Source organism: Ambystoma mexicanum, chromosome 6p, assembly GCF_040938575.1.
Source record: "Ambystoma mexicanum isolate Mex_15411 chromosome 6p, UKY_AmexF1_1, whole genome shotgun sequence".
NCBI lineage: Eukaryota > Metazoa > Chordata > Amphibia > Caudata > Ambystomatidae > Ambystoma > Ambystoma mexicanum.
Genome location: NC_090935.1, coordinates 742,448,510 through 742,462,599, shown reverse-complemented (window position 1 = coordinate 742,462,599; position 14,090 = coordinate 742,448,510). Strand labels below are relative to the sequence as shown.

The following is a 14,090-nucleotide window of genomic DNA, read 5'->3' as shown; positions in this document are numbered from 1 at the left end:
CAATATAAGTCTCTAGCAGTTCTGTGCACCAGCCTTTTATAGTGTGAAGGCAAACATTTGTACCAATATGAGGCTACCTGCACAGTTTTTTTGCAGAAATTTTATGAAAACAACAGGATGTTCTGGAAGGTGCTGATGGATTTCATCATCCAGTAAAAAGAGGTCTAGTGCCTTACTTTAAAAGAAATGAAAATATGCTAAGTCAATGGAAAATCACTTTTTGTACATAATGAATGTCTAGGTCAGAAAGCAATTCTTTTTTTAAATCACCTTTCTGAACATGCAGTTTTTGTAATGCTGGTTTCCATTGGAGTTTCAGAGTGAAACTCAAGCGTATATAGAAGCTCATGCTTCTGAAATGCGTAATTGGACAGTGTGGAGTCGTTAGGTGTGCACTACAATTAGGCACACTTGTGTACTTCGCCTTTTGCACTGCACTTTTGCACTCTGCCATGCAAAGTGACCAAACACTGCCTGGCATGGCAAACGGCACTCACAATTACAATTTATCCCTGCCTGACATGCTTCCATGTCGGGCAGGGTTAATTTTCCATTGTGAGCAATGCATAACATAACATGCAGGCTTTTTGCGCAAAGGTTTAATTGTAATTGTACCCCATAAGGATCTCCAGCATTTGCGCTGCCATGAAAATCCACGCTGATGCAAATTCTGGAGCATTTGTATGGCAGAGAGGAAGGAAGTGGCAGAAACTCAAGTTGCGTCCTGCCCCTCATCTCCGACATACAAATTAATGGAAATGTAGGGTGGCGTGATTGGAAGCGTTAAAGTCTGATTCAAGGCTTTTATGCCTTTAAATCATGCTACGCCACTGACAAACATGAGCCACATAATGTAGTCAGCAGCATCTTTTACTATGTTCACAATGAAAGGTACTGAATCTAAGTGAAGATGGCAGAACCCTGAACAAAGACCGGATTGGCAGTGTCCCTCTTTCTCCCTTTGTGACTGTGACCCTATGGTCCCTCAAGTAGTTCTCCAACATCAGAGTCTACCTCCCACTCCCAACCACAGTACCCAATCCGGAAACTGCTCTACCTTTAATAATGTTGCCTATTTGAAGAGAGCTCCACTTGTTCCTAGCTAGGTTGGCACTGTATACATTCCATACATGCATTAATGCATACATTACACAAATACATATTTCTCGGACCATGTAAATGTAAATCAAAATAAAGGTTAAGCGTTCACAGTTCTAATAAGTATGCCTCTATTATGGCTCAGCAGAAAGCCAGACTCCTCATTTCCAGTGTGAAGGACAGGCTGCTCTCATGGCACATGGCTTATCTCGCGTCAGTGGGCGTATGCGCTCATGCATTGCTCCGAGCCCAAGTCATCATCAGACTGCCAATGGCGCCCACCTTCGGCCATGTCAGGTAGTACATGTTTAAAACTACCGCTAACCGAGGACATATGTTTGTCATATATGTCTATCCTTGAAGGCTGTATGCTCTGATATAAACAAGAACATATTTTTTCAGAATTAAACTATACAAGACGCACAGTGATAAGGCAGAATTATAAATTAATGTCCTCTGGCTTTATAAACTTTACCGCTCAGCTCATTGGATGTGATATATTTAACGATGAAGAGGCTATTTCTCAGTCTTTTTTAAGCAATGTTCAATTAAAATATTGTTGCAATGGCTGAAAATGTTTGAACAAAGCATCCCATGCCCTCCCCCATTCAAAAGGTTACTGCAGTGTACTGTAGTTTTCTTTTTTTTTTTTTAAATTGAAGGCAGACTGATGGCAAATATACAGTCTCCTATTTGGCCTACAATATTTGCACTGACAAAAAGCTACACAATTGATGTGCTACAAAAATGAGTCGATTTGGTATAAGCCATAAGGTTTTCTTGAAAAAATAAATCACTTCTTTAAAAAAAAAAATACAAAAACAAATAGCTCTGCGAAAATATGAATCTGCTTCCAGAAGAGAATCCATATTTGGCAAAAATGAATAGATTCTTGATCAAAATAATTGCTTCCCAAAATCGGATCAATTGACTAAATAAAATGCATTCTAAAATCAGTAATACAAATAATCCAGAAAATATCAATCCGTTCCCTGCGGTAAATCAGCAGAGTTTTTGAATTTTCAACAGGATATGCAAATAGTATGCAACATAGGTTTATATAACAGGTGCAGGTTACTCAAAGAGCCCTTCGCTGTGTGAGGGCCTGGAAGAAACAGGACTCCGACTAGCGAGCGCCTCCACACAATGCGCTCTCAATGAAACAGGGGTATTCTGATAAATGTGCATGGGTGCAACTGACACAGTGCAGGTGGGATAGTTACTGTGCAAATCCTGCCAATGGGGGCACGCCTGGAGGAGGAGAAGCAGCAGACTGCTGGACTGGGGACCTGGGAGCACAACTGGTGATACAATGGGCTATGACGAACCAGTGCACAATAACTGCACAGATAAACACATACACAATGAATCAAGGTAATGGGAGACGTAATGCACACGCAGAGTGACTGATGACTCAAGGCAATCATTACTGGCGCCAGACATACCGCTCAGGACAGAGTTTCAGTCAAACTGATGTTTGGAAGCATACGATGCACGTCGATGCAAATACTACATATCGGGGCAGAATTCATTGCAAGGTAAATGCAAATGCTACATAACAGGGCGGAATAGTATGCAAGGTGCAGGTACAAGATAAAGGCGAATGAATATAAGAGCTGGACAGAATAAGAGCAGATTACTCTGACACAGGTGAGATGATATGAAAGTAGTATTCGCACAGGTTAATTGGGAAACTTTAAATCAGGTTGAATACTAACCAGGTGGAACAACAGACAGTTCCAGATATGTAGAGGGTAATTTGTACACAGAGGCAACTGAAACTGTTCACGTGAAATACAGTACACTGTAAAAGCAACAGGAACACTAATTAATCTTTCTTTGATAAGCCACACACCAGGACTAACGAATTCACATACAGGATAATTCTCAGAACAGAGCACTGTATTCTGTAAAAAGCCACCTGTCGGTATGCATCACTGTTAAGTATAACGTGCTTTATATATTTCACAGAAGGGAAACAAATAAATGTACCCAAGAGTAGCTATGTTGGGGATCTGATTAACTCCAAACAATTCCCACTGGAACAGCCTCCCTGCCTCTCTGAAACTTGAGGAGAACCATCTCCGTTTCCGGAAGCACCACAAGAACTTTCTTTTTGTTTCTGCCTTCCCTCTTCCGCTCCCCTGCTGATTTCCTGTCTTATACGGTAATGGTCACCTAACTACCCTCTGATTTCAGGCCCAGGTCCCTGCCCATCCAGTTGCACACCCGCACTGTGTCCTGGCAACCCTTGCACTTGGGTCTGCATCTGTAATCCTACAGTCCGCCTACCTGCACTTTTGGACACCTGCTGTCTGCTCTTTCCCTTGCACCTGCCACCTGATGGCCGTACTTCCTGTTATTGTTTTCATTCCATGTACAGCACTGCCCCCTCCCCTTGGCACTCCCCCCCATCCCCTGCACTTGCGCGATCTCAATGTCACCTGGCCTAGTAAGATCGTTGTCTCTGTCCTCCCTCTGTTCCCCCTCCCTTGCCTCATCGCGCCTTGAAACACTTGTGTATAGACGCGTTACAAATGCCATATCATATCATATCATTCCAAAATGGGCAGGGAACCGGTGAACTCACCCCCAATAACCTCTTATTAGTCAACTACAACTTGAAAATTGATGGTCAGCACCTAGGACCTTTTGCAACCATCATTATATATCGTGTGCATTTCGAAACATATGGGGATTATCGAGCAGCACTTAAGGAAGGTTACTGGCTGGGTAAAGTACTAATGTAGTGAGGGGAAGTTCGGCCACGGATTAACTTAAGCAGTGTAGGGAAAGTAGGAGCGGAAGTCTACCACATGTCCTCCCCACAGAGTGGGGAAGGAACTTACTGAGCCCCCAGTGATCGGGAGACCCTTTCTTTCTAGTCTTCAGAGACTGTAGCTGGTAAAGGGTGGCGAATGGCACCCATGGCAATCTCCCTTTTTGTTACAGCTAGCAGGATTGTCTGGCTCCAGTTCACAGGATAGACAGAAGCAGAGGGAGTGTCACAGGTCATCTCCCTTTCCCTCCTGTGGCTCTCAGGCTCTGCAGCTGGAGCAGCTCTCTCACAGTTCGTGCTGGGCTGAGGCTCAACAGGGGACACAGCGCTCACAGATAAAGTTCCCACAACAAAAATCAAGCCTGGGTGCAGGACAAGGCAGAGCACAGAGCAAAACACCCCACAACAAGGCCTTAGAGCACCGCCCAGTGCTGGGCACAACTGGATGCAAGAACAGGCTCTCTAGAAGATGGTCTGGAAATCACAAGTTAACACAGCAACAGTCTCCCGTGGAAGAAGCAAGCTAAGTGCACCAAACCAGAGTAGGGCTCAGCTTTTCACAGGTTTGGGAAAATACCAAGGGCAGGTGCAGGGGCATTCGGGAAGAAAGTGGCAAGTACCAAACCCGGGGTGAGGGTGCAATAACTGCACATTTGCAACACAAAGTGTATGAGTGAAAAGCGGGCTAAAAAACAGTGAAACTGAAACTGAAATGCTGTAAACCCGAGCATGGGTGTAAGAGTTACACAATATTTTATGATAACATAAAGTGAATGCATATATATACCTCCAGGGCACTATCAGGTCAGAGGGAGGGGCATCCACCTTCTCCTCCTCCTCCCAGTGTAAGGACGTCTGAAAACAACTTAATGAAAAGTATAGAACAACAGGAAGAACGATGAACAACATAAGGGTTCCATCTAAGCTGACAAGCAAGCACAAAGAGGGCAAAGGTGCGGTATGAGGAGACTTGGTGGCTCTGAGGAGTTGCACAGTTCTCAGCTGTGGAAAGTTCCAGCTCTGCTGAGTCAAAGTGCAGTGAAACACCTTACTGTCCATACAGTGTAAAGTGCACTTAAAGCACACGATTTCACAGAATTCTCCTAACGTGAAAACACAGTTATTACTGCCCACATACATGGGGGCCTACTCTTAAGGAAGGCCTTGTATCACTGCAGTTTCAAACTGTCCATACTGGTACACTGCAGTATGACCAGCCTGCCAGGGCCTGGGGGGACCCACACACCCCTGAATCTGTGTTGCAGACATGCTGTGTGAACCACCTGCATTTCGCAGGAGGCTGCAAGTACATTAAAACGTGTCCAGCTTAGTCATGAAGCAAATCCAGCTTAAATACATACTGTGTTTATGGTTTATGCATTGAAAATATTTTAAATGGTAAAACACATCCAAAATAATAAATTATGACCTAGGAAAATGTGCTACTTGCTGGAAAGGGGGCATCACATTGTCATTGGCATCACACACAAATATCCCCCATGACGCCCTAAAGGTTTTCTGGTCCACCGCTTTTCTCATTGCACTAAATAGGCAATACTGTATGAACACAAGGTCTCCCCTGATTGACGAAGGGCAGTGATAGCAGTAATGATATTCGCTCACATTGGCAACTGCCCAGCAAGAAAAACACAACATAAGATCAAATGCCCAACAAGCAGAATCCAGAGGGCAGCCTAAATGCCAAGCTGATCAACTGGCAACCCACAGAGGGCCAAGAAAGGATACATTACATCAGCGGATCCTGCTGGCCACTACCGTAAAACTAGACAGCATGCCAGGGATGGGCTGGTCAAATAAGGGGGAACGGAACAGCCCCTGACAGGCCTTAGTAGTTTAGTGAGGAGGAGCGCACCAGAACCCTTTGGACACAGCAACATTTGAGAAACTGTTGCTGTTCCTGTGGCAGTCTCAGAGGCAGTTTGCGAGATCCTGCTTTTTCAATCTAAGCCAATCCTGCCAGTTTCCTGAGTGGGCTTCACAAGGGCGAATGGAACAGACACCGCTGGGGGTTTGAGGCCTCCACTAGTCGCAGGGAGGGGGCAGCCGCTGCTCCAGCCCCTGCCGGGGCTTAGGAGTGTACAAGAGCATATGTCATCACGTTAACTGCACATAACACGTGAATGACCAGCGGCAACCTTCTGGCACCACCTCTATTCCCTGCCAGAAAAGGCAGGCGTGCATTGCAGTAAAGCCCACAGCAAATGGACGACGAAAGTCAGAAGGAAGGTAAGAAAAGAAGCACTTGCGGCGCGTCCCAAGTGGCAGAAGTTTGCACTCATGCATAGAGATACTTAATTTAAAGCAATGATGCTGGTGATTGCAATCAATGCTGGAGACATGAACGTCTTACATCTGCAGATTAGAAACCATACAGGATTTCGTTTAAGAAATGGCTGAATAGTGACATGCAGCAGGTGCATAAGACACTCTGGGCCTCATTTCAACCATGGCGGTCCGGGAACTATGGTACCGGTAAGCATGCCAGTACCGTAGTTCCCAGACCGCCATACTATGTGCTCTGCTCGCGGGTGCCGTTTCACCCGACAGGTTTTTCCTGGCGGATGTAACGGCACCCGCGTGCAGAGCACGTCGGATGCACCGGCACAACTCTGAATGCGCCGGTGCCTCCGACGTCCGCATCCCCATTCAGCCCTAAGGGGCAGAATGGGGATCGGGACACCCTTGATTCCAGCACCCGCAAATGGGCAATTACCGGGTACACTGAGCTAGGCATGACCCGGTACTAGCCCATTCGCGGGTGCCGGAAAAAATGCAACTCCGGCCGTTTTTAAAGGCACGGCTACCGCCAGAGTTGTAATGAGGCCCTCTGTCTATGATTAGAATCACGGCGGCAGACAATATCCCTGCTAGCCCTACTGTGTTTATGGGTAATTGGAGCGCAATTTTTGGGTCACAGCAGTTTACTTTTTATCCACACGTGGGCTATACTGGCTCCATGAACAATGCATGCTGTTGGCATTGCTTGCACTTTATCTATCGTGACATGAAACAAACAAAGTGGCCATGCTATGAATACAACGATTAGGGCCTGATTACCACTGGTAATAACGCCAAACTCGTTTACCATTACCACGGGCAGTAAACATGCTCGATTTAGAGTTATGCAGACCTTTAAGTTGTTCCGCATTAAGGGCCCCACAGGACACCTTCGAGGGCATGAATGTGTGTGACACAAATTTGCTCCACACAAAAGCAGGCACATTTTTGTTTAAATGGATTTTTCAACTCATAGTTTTGCAGAGTGGTAAAACATAAAAACATGTACATTTTGAAAATAATGCATCTTGAACCGTTAGGCCAACACTTGAAAATAAAACCCTACGGATAGCACTTGCGATAATAGAGGGATTGGGAATGACAAATCTTTTGCAATTTTACCAGGATCCGGCTATTTGCACTGATTATGCCTGGGTTTCTTGCACCTTCAAAAACCATCCACAATCCATGCAAACCCATGGGTAAGACACCGCTTGTTTTTTTTTGCAATAGTGTCCATCACTACTTAACTTCATAAAGACAACATGTGTGCAGTAAAGGGTGCAGAATCCTGAGTAGATACATTATTTCAGAAAATAAGACATATTGTAGCTGGTGCTCGTGACCATCCTTTTCAGCACGCACACCCCTTTTTGAAATATAGGAGCTTACTTTTGAATTGGTTTCATGACTTTTGCAGGCCTGAACACCTTTCAGTAGATACAGAAATTTGATTGATCCCAGGCCATGCAAATATACATGTTGTCACATTCATTTTTCAAGCAAAATATGTCTTTAACAGAGTTGAAAGAGTTTATCTATAAATCAGAATAGGCAAGATGTGTAAAAAAAACGGTTAAATGCCACATTAGAATCTGCCAACATCTTCTGTGTGCAAGTGTGTGTGTTTGCTTGTGCAAGTCTGTGTGTTTACATATGCCACTATTTTGATCAATGGAAGAATGACAACTGACTAGCTTCATGAAAACAAATATCGGATTGATGATGTTGTGTAGGTATTTGTGTAGCCCTCTCTGTCACTGCTATGGCCATGTGGCAGTGTAGAAGCCTATGGCTTCAGGATCTAGCTCACCTTGTCCTGGATGACGTGTAAACTAGGTTGGGTGTCATGGGACACTGTTGTGCCAGGTGTTGGCATATCTGTGAAGCACCTCTGAGTAATTCTCCAGTGGTCTCCAATAGCATTACCTGTGAGCAGTCATTTTACATGGACGTTTGTCTCCATATAACGGATACCTGAGGATTGAGTTCTACACTAGCAGGGCATGGTTTCAGATGTGACAAGTACGAGGTAATATCAAGACACAGGATTATTGTTGGGATGCACGTCCAGACCACCGTCCCTCCTAAATGGTTCAGATTATGGAAAATATATTAAAATCAGGAAATAAACACAGGACGATGTAGGGGGGGACAGGGATGTTATGGGTAAGGATAAGTGGCCGGAGTAGAAACCCCTAAAGGGGAAGTTAATCAGCAAATGTTGCAGTTTACTCATATAGGATATAGCATGCTCATATGCAAGACAAACACAGCATGAACTAGCATCGTGTTTATGAGTAGGCCTGAATCCTCGCAAGCCCTGTTCTGCCAAGTAACAAAGAACAACAAGGTCTTGCTTCTCATCTCATTAGTGTTTCCCGATTCCCAGGCTCGGCAAAATATACCCCCACATTAAATAGGTCTTTGAACTAATTGGGTAGGAATGTGTGCAGCTGAAGACGTGATGGGCTGCGGCCTAGCACAAAGGTCTTATTCCTGGGAGGGAAGGCAGAGGTCTTGAGGTGTCAAAACATGAACTAAAGTTTAGGGCACAAGCGCCCCACAGAATGATGGTCACTCTATTTGAAATACCAGATGTGCAGAGAAATAGGCTCCAAATCCTTTGTGAACTGGATTGATTAGCGGGAAACTAAGTTTACTCTTGGGCAGGGGGAACTGATAAAAGGGAGAACAGAGAACAACATGATCTACGTTTTGTGTCACGAAGAGCCAAGAATGATGGCCCTACAGTGGGGATGGCATGATGGGGGCACCAGCATGTCTGGGATGAGAAAAGGACTGCTTTGTCCGGAAGGACCAGGCTGACCTCGAAGAGCCCCACCAAGTTCATGTTGATAACCAGGTGCATGTCACGTGGTCAGGATAAAAGGTAGGGTGGTCCCAATTGATGTTAACCAATTTCCTTACAGTATTCCATGATGGATGAGGACGATGCCCACATGTGGTGAAGATGAGCGAAGAGACAATGGGAGAATGGGCTATATGTGGCCATTAGCATGTAAATAGGTGGCAGTCAATGAAAGTGGGGGATTAACACTGCATACTGATTGCGTCATAAATGACGATTTGTGTGTTTTTAACTTCAATCTTGTGTGGAAGAAATCAGAGAGCTCCGTGGCAGTGGATTCATAATACCCTGTCTCTTTTTCATTTTTGTATACAAAAATAAATTCTCGTCTTTCTCAAAAGCGGGTGCACCAAGTCTTTTTTCCTAGCGGGTTGGATTTTCTTGGTCTGATCATTGGGAGCTGCCCCACATTATGATAAATGCGCTTATTGTAAAACTGTCCATTACGCTTATCTATGAACAATGGGTTGGGAAGGGCTCACAGCCACATGCAAGTGTTCTATAAGATATCTCAATAAAAAGTTAAATAAAGGATGTCAGAGGCGATGCTTTGGATGCAGACACTTTACGGCAATTCCCGGGCCAAATAAGCTCCCAAAAAATGAAACTTATTGCCTGGTTCAAGTTGAGGTAATGGTCTAGAACGGATCTTGTAAATGGTGCCCCATGCCCATGAGGTTTGATGCAAGATTCTCTTACTTCACCATCTTTATATCTGTGTTCCGTGGGTGTGCCACACATTTCCACAGAACAAATACTGCTCTGAATGAATTCCCTGTGTTTCGGAAGGTGACTTCCTTTTCGACTTTCGACAGAACTTTCTTTCATCCTGGCTGCTTCTTGTTGTGATATTTTTAAGTCCTGTAAGTCCTTTGCGTGTTACATTGGCCATCATTACAATGTGAGGAATGCCTTGAATTCCAGTCCTCAAATCACAGAGACAACTTCTATGGCCAGCTGAAGACATCTCTGTGATTAAGGTAATTTTGAGAATCATAAATCTGTTTTTAATCTCTCTGTAGTATTTAGCATTCATAAACAGGCAATATCTTGATGCCAAAAAACCATCTGATGAGAACATTATGAAATTTAAACATAAAACAAAGACACATCACTGTACCTGAGTACCCAAGGATGCCACCATCATGTGAGTTAGGAGTTTTGCTGCAAACATGGAAGACCTCGAGCAGAAGAGATGTGAAAGGATGGCCAGTGTAAACCCTGGAGGACAATTAAAGGAGTGTTTTAATTGAATATCCATATACATGAACTTACAATACAAAACATTAAATTATATCCACTAGATGTAAAACTTGTTGAAGATCTTGGGCCTCATTACACGGATGGCAGTGGACCAAGGTGCTATTAGCACCTTGGTCCATGCCAGTAAAATACCGGCACCGCCTTGGTGGAAAGGGGAATTACCGCCCTATTCCAAGGATGGCGGGGCGGTAATTCCCCTTTCCCCCATTGCCCTTCCCCATTCCCATTTTTGCCCCATAGGGCTCTATGGGAATGGGGAAGGCGCTAATTACGGTGCCGCAAATTGCGGTACCGTAATTAGCTCCCTAGGTCCCTTTGCGGGTTGGTTTTTAACGCCTGCAAAAAGCAGGCGTTAAATTCTCCAAACCGCAAAGGGACCTCGTAGTGAGGCGGTAAGGGTTTACCAGTACCAGTAAAATACCGGTACCGGTAAACCCTTACCACCTACCGTGTAATGAGGCCCCTTGTTTTATTAGAGCATACATGGAGATTCCTCATCATCTCATCAAGTGCGACTTGCAGCCCCTCCCATACTTCTCGGGGGCCTCTGGGATATCAGGGTGTTCTGGTGCCAATGGTCAAAGGTAGCACAATTTGGTCCAGCGGAAGACAGTCAATTGCACTACTATCATTGGACTGTCTCTTTGTGGCAGCCATTTGTGAGTTCCCAAAGGGCTCCTCTCTGCCTCCATTCTTATTCAGCATATAAACATTGCCACTGGCCGATCTGAGCCATAATTTTTTATATATCGTGACCATACTCTGGATTTGAGGGCGTCTATAAATTCATGTTTATGGTAGATCAGAGCTCAACCAGCGGGTCTAGCTTGGCTCTAAGAGCCAACTACGGGCCATGCCAGCAGAAGACCCAGAGCACTTGCCCTACTCCTCCCCCACAACTCAAACCCCCGATCTGGGGTCTTGCCTCCCTAATAGGACAACCCACAATGCAAGAGTTGCCACGAGTAAGTCAAGAACAATAACTTGGTGGCGTTCACATTATGAATGGCCATGTATGAAGTGGCGCTGCACTCTAGTAAACTTCAAGTGAGTCTTTTTTTCCGAATGGTGTACACTGTGTGAACGTCATCACTTCTGGAAATTCCCAATGACTGCACTTAATGCACAGTTACATTGGAGGATTTGCCTAGGACCCCTCACTTAGGTTAAGCAGGGAAGACGCAATTTGAAAGCTCTCTGCAATGTAGGCACTTTACCACATACCTTCCGAGCACTTCTTGGTACAAATATTTAAGTTTTGGCTTGCAAGTACTACAATAATAGCGTTTTGCATTGATTACTTGGCAAGTGCAAAATATGTGAATTCCTGTAGAAACATGTAAAGCAAAAGTGTATGATTGTAGATTTATTTCTTTCGTTCTGGGCAAAATCCTGCAACTACACGAATGCAAAGTGGAGTGAGCTTGAAAAACCGCCTGTGTTTTACACCATTGAATTTCCTTGAGCTAAAAACGAACAAAAAAGAACATGTGTGATAAGGGTTACTGACTAGAGTCAGTGTTTAGCATAAACATCAATCGTGCCGTTGTGCATGATGTGAAGCATATTCTAATTTCCACAAACCAAGCAAACCTTGTCATGCTTCTTAACGAGAATACATCTTGCATATAAACTAAACTTTAAACGAGGAGCTCATTTGTTTGACTCACCTTGTCTTTGAAGAAGGCACGGATATGGAAGGTAACCCAAGCTATATCTTGGCTTTCAGTTGGACGTGTATCCATCACAATTCTAATCTCATAAAAATGCACTCATAACAACAGGTGCTGCTTACAACAGAGATATGAACTTAAAACATCAATTAATAGGCCTTGCTTGAAGTGTTGGATGGGAATTGTTGTTCTGGAGACTGTTAATTAGTGGTACCCTGTCCTCCACATTACAGCAGGTGATTTTACCAGGGTCTGTGAGCATCTGCCCAACATTTCAGAGCGGTGGGGGAGGGGATCGGGCTGAGGTGATCAGATTGAGAGACCACAATAAATATGCATCAGAGGCTCTCTTCTTCAATAGCATCACCACATTACCCACCACCTCCGGAATAGCCTGGAACGTGTTCCTGATGAAAAGAGGGAAGACCAAGAAAAAGAAGGATGCTTGGATAAACCAAACAAGAGGAGACTTGTCTGAAGAAACAGCCATAGTCAAAAGAGCGATCACATATGTTACATGGCTAGATCAACATTCCATGTGATCCAGGGATGTCATTTAGGGGTCACCAGGGGTTGCAACTGCGACCCCTGAGGTCTACCTTGCTACCCCTGTGGTCACCCTTGTCTCCCAGCTCTATTCTTTTTTTGTCCACGCAATGTTCTTTCTCGCGCTAACTATTTTGCGCTTTATATTTTGTGTGGGACCAGTAACTTTACTTGTGGACAGAACGGACATTACTTCTTAAACTGATAATTCACAAAAACGCAGGACTTTTATGAATGCTACCTAACATTTGATCTGGCACAAATCATTGTTTTGTCTCAGAAAAAAAGGCTAAAACAAAGGCAATGCAGGAAAGAAATCTATTCGAGTTAAAGGCTCAATTTAAAGCCTGTGTGGGACACAGGTTCAAATCTCAAAGGGTGGGCCAAACCCGATTTTGTTTTCACATACATATTTTTTGTTTGCAGCTAGGCAAAGCTTGACCCGTGTTTCAGACATGAACTGGCGTGAAACTAGAATGAAGCTGACGCCAGCTGTTTGACTCATGCCGCCCTAAGCCTCACCTGGCTCGCACAGCTCCTTGATACAGTTAAAAGGCCATTATGGCCTTCATGTGTATTACAGCCCCAGGGACTCGGTGTCCACGCAGAGGCTTAACGAAGTGAATCCTGGCTCAGAAATGATGATGGTAGCCATGCTAGGGTCATCAGATAAATTACTTTCTGGCAAAAATCCACGAGGGAATGCCTGTCACCAGTGAAAAGGTAGGGGGACATTAGGAATGACTATCAAATTCGCTCTTTCGATGAATTAGCAAGTGAAAGCGGTTACTAAATCACACGTGTTCCCACTGCATCATTTAACTTTACCATTTCTGTCTGTTGCCTTTTGCTGGGTAGCAGCAAACTCAATGTATCATCATGGAGAGACTCTGGAAATGGCTGGATTTAGGAGTATGGCTAACACTCTTGAACTGAATCCAGAAAGTGCAGAATAATCTGTAACTGTTGTGAGTACATTTGTTGACACCATCCCTGTGATTAGTTGACATCATGGTCTGCTGATTTCTGAAAAAAGTCACAATGAGGGCACGGTCATTGGTGCACCGCAGTGTTTTATAAAACCTGGCCAACCGTTTGCAATTTCCACTGTAGCTGAGATCAGCCCACTAAGTCCGCACTGTTGTCCTGGAAACCTGTATGCTTCAATTTTGGGTTGTGTTTTTTTCATTAAGTGAGTGGCACATTGGTATATGTGAATTCTTGAGGTTTCATGCACCGCTGAAAGTCTCGCTTTTAAACCCGTTATCGGCTCATTATGAGTCAGAGCAATAACGATTAAGGATTAATGAGCAAGCAGCAGTAAAACATTCAGATTTTCAGAAAGTGTGCTCGTGGTGTTCCTGAAAATCGACATGTTGGGACTCATTACACGGTAGGCGGAGGACCAAGGTGCTATTAGCACCTTGGTCCATGCCGGTAAAATACCAGCACCGCCTTGGTGGAAAGGGGAATTACTGCCCTATACCAAGGTTGGCGGGGCGGTAATTCCCCCTTCCCCCATTGCCCTTCCCCATTCCCATTTTTGCCCCATAGGGCTCTA

The 14,090-nt window shown here is 44.5% G+C and overlaps 1 protein-coding gene across 2 annotated transcripts in view; it reads right to left on the bottom strand.

Moving 5' to 3' along the window:
* Nucleotides 1–14,090, bottom strand: part of ADGRV1 (adhesion G protein-coupled receptor V1) — a 2,479,945-nt gene that overhangs the window by 1,080,807 nt on the left and 1,385,048 nt on the right. For both annotated transcript variants that reach the window (XM_069627623.1, XM_069627624.1), the window contains one exon: nucleotides 10,168–10,268. In XM_069627623.1, the coding sequence (XP_069483724.1) occupies nucleotides 10,168–10,268 (101 nt within the window). The remainder of the gene's footprint in view (nucleotides 1–10,167; nucleotides 10,269–14,090) is intronic.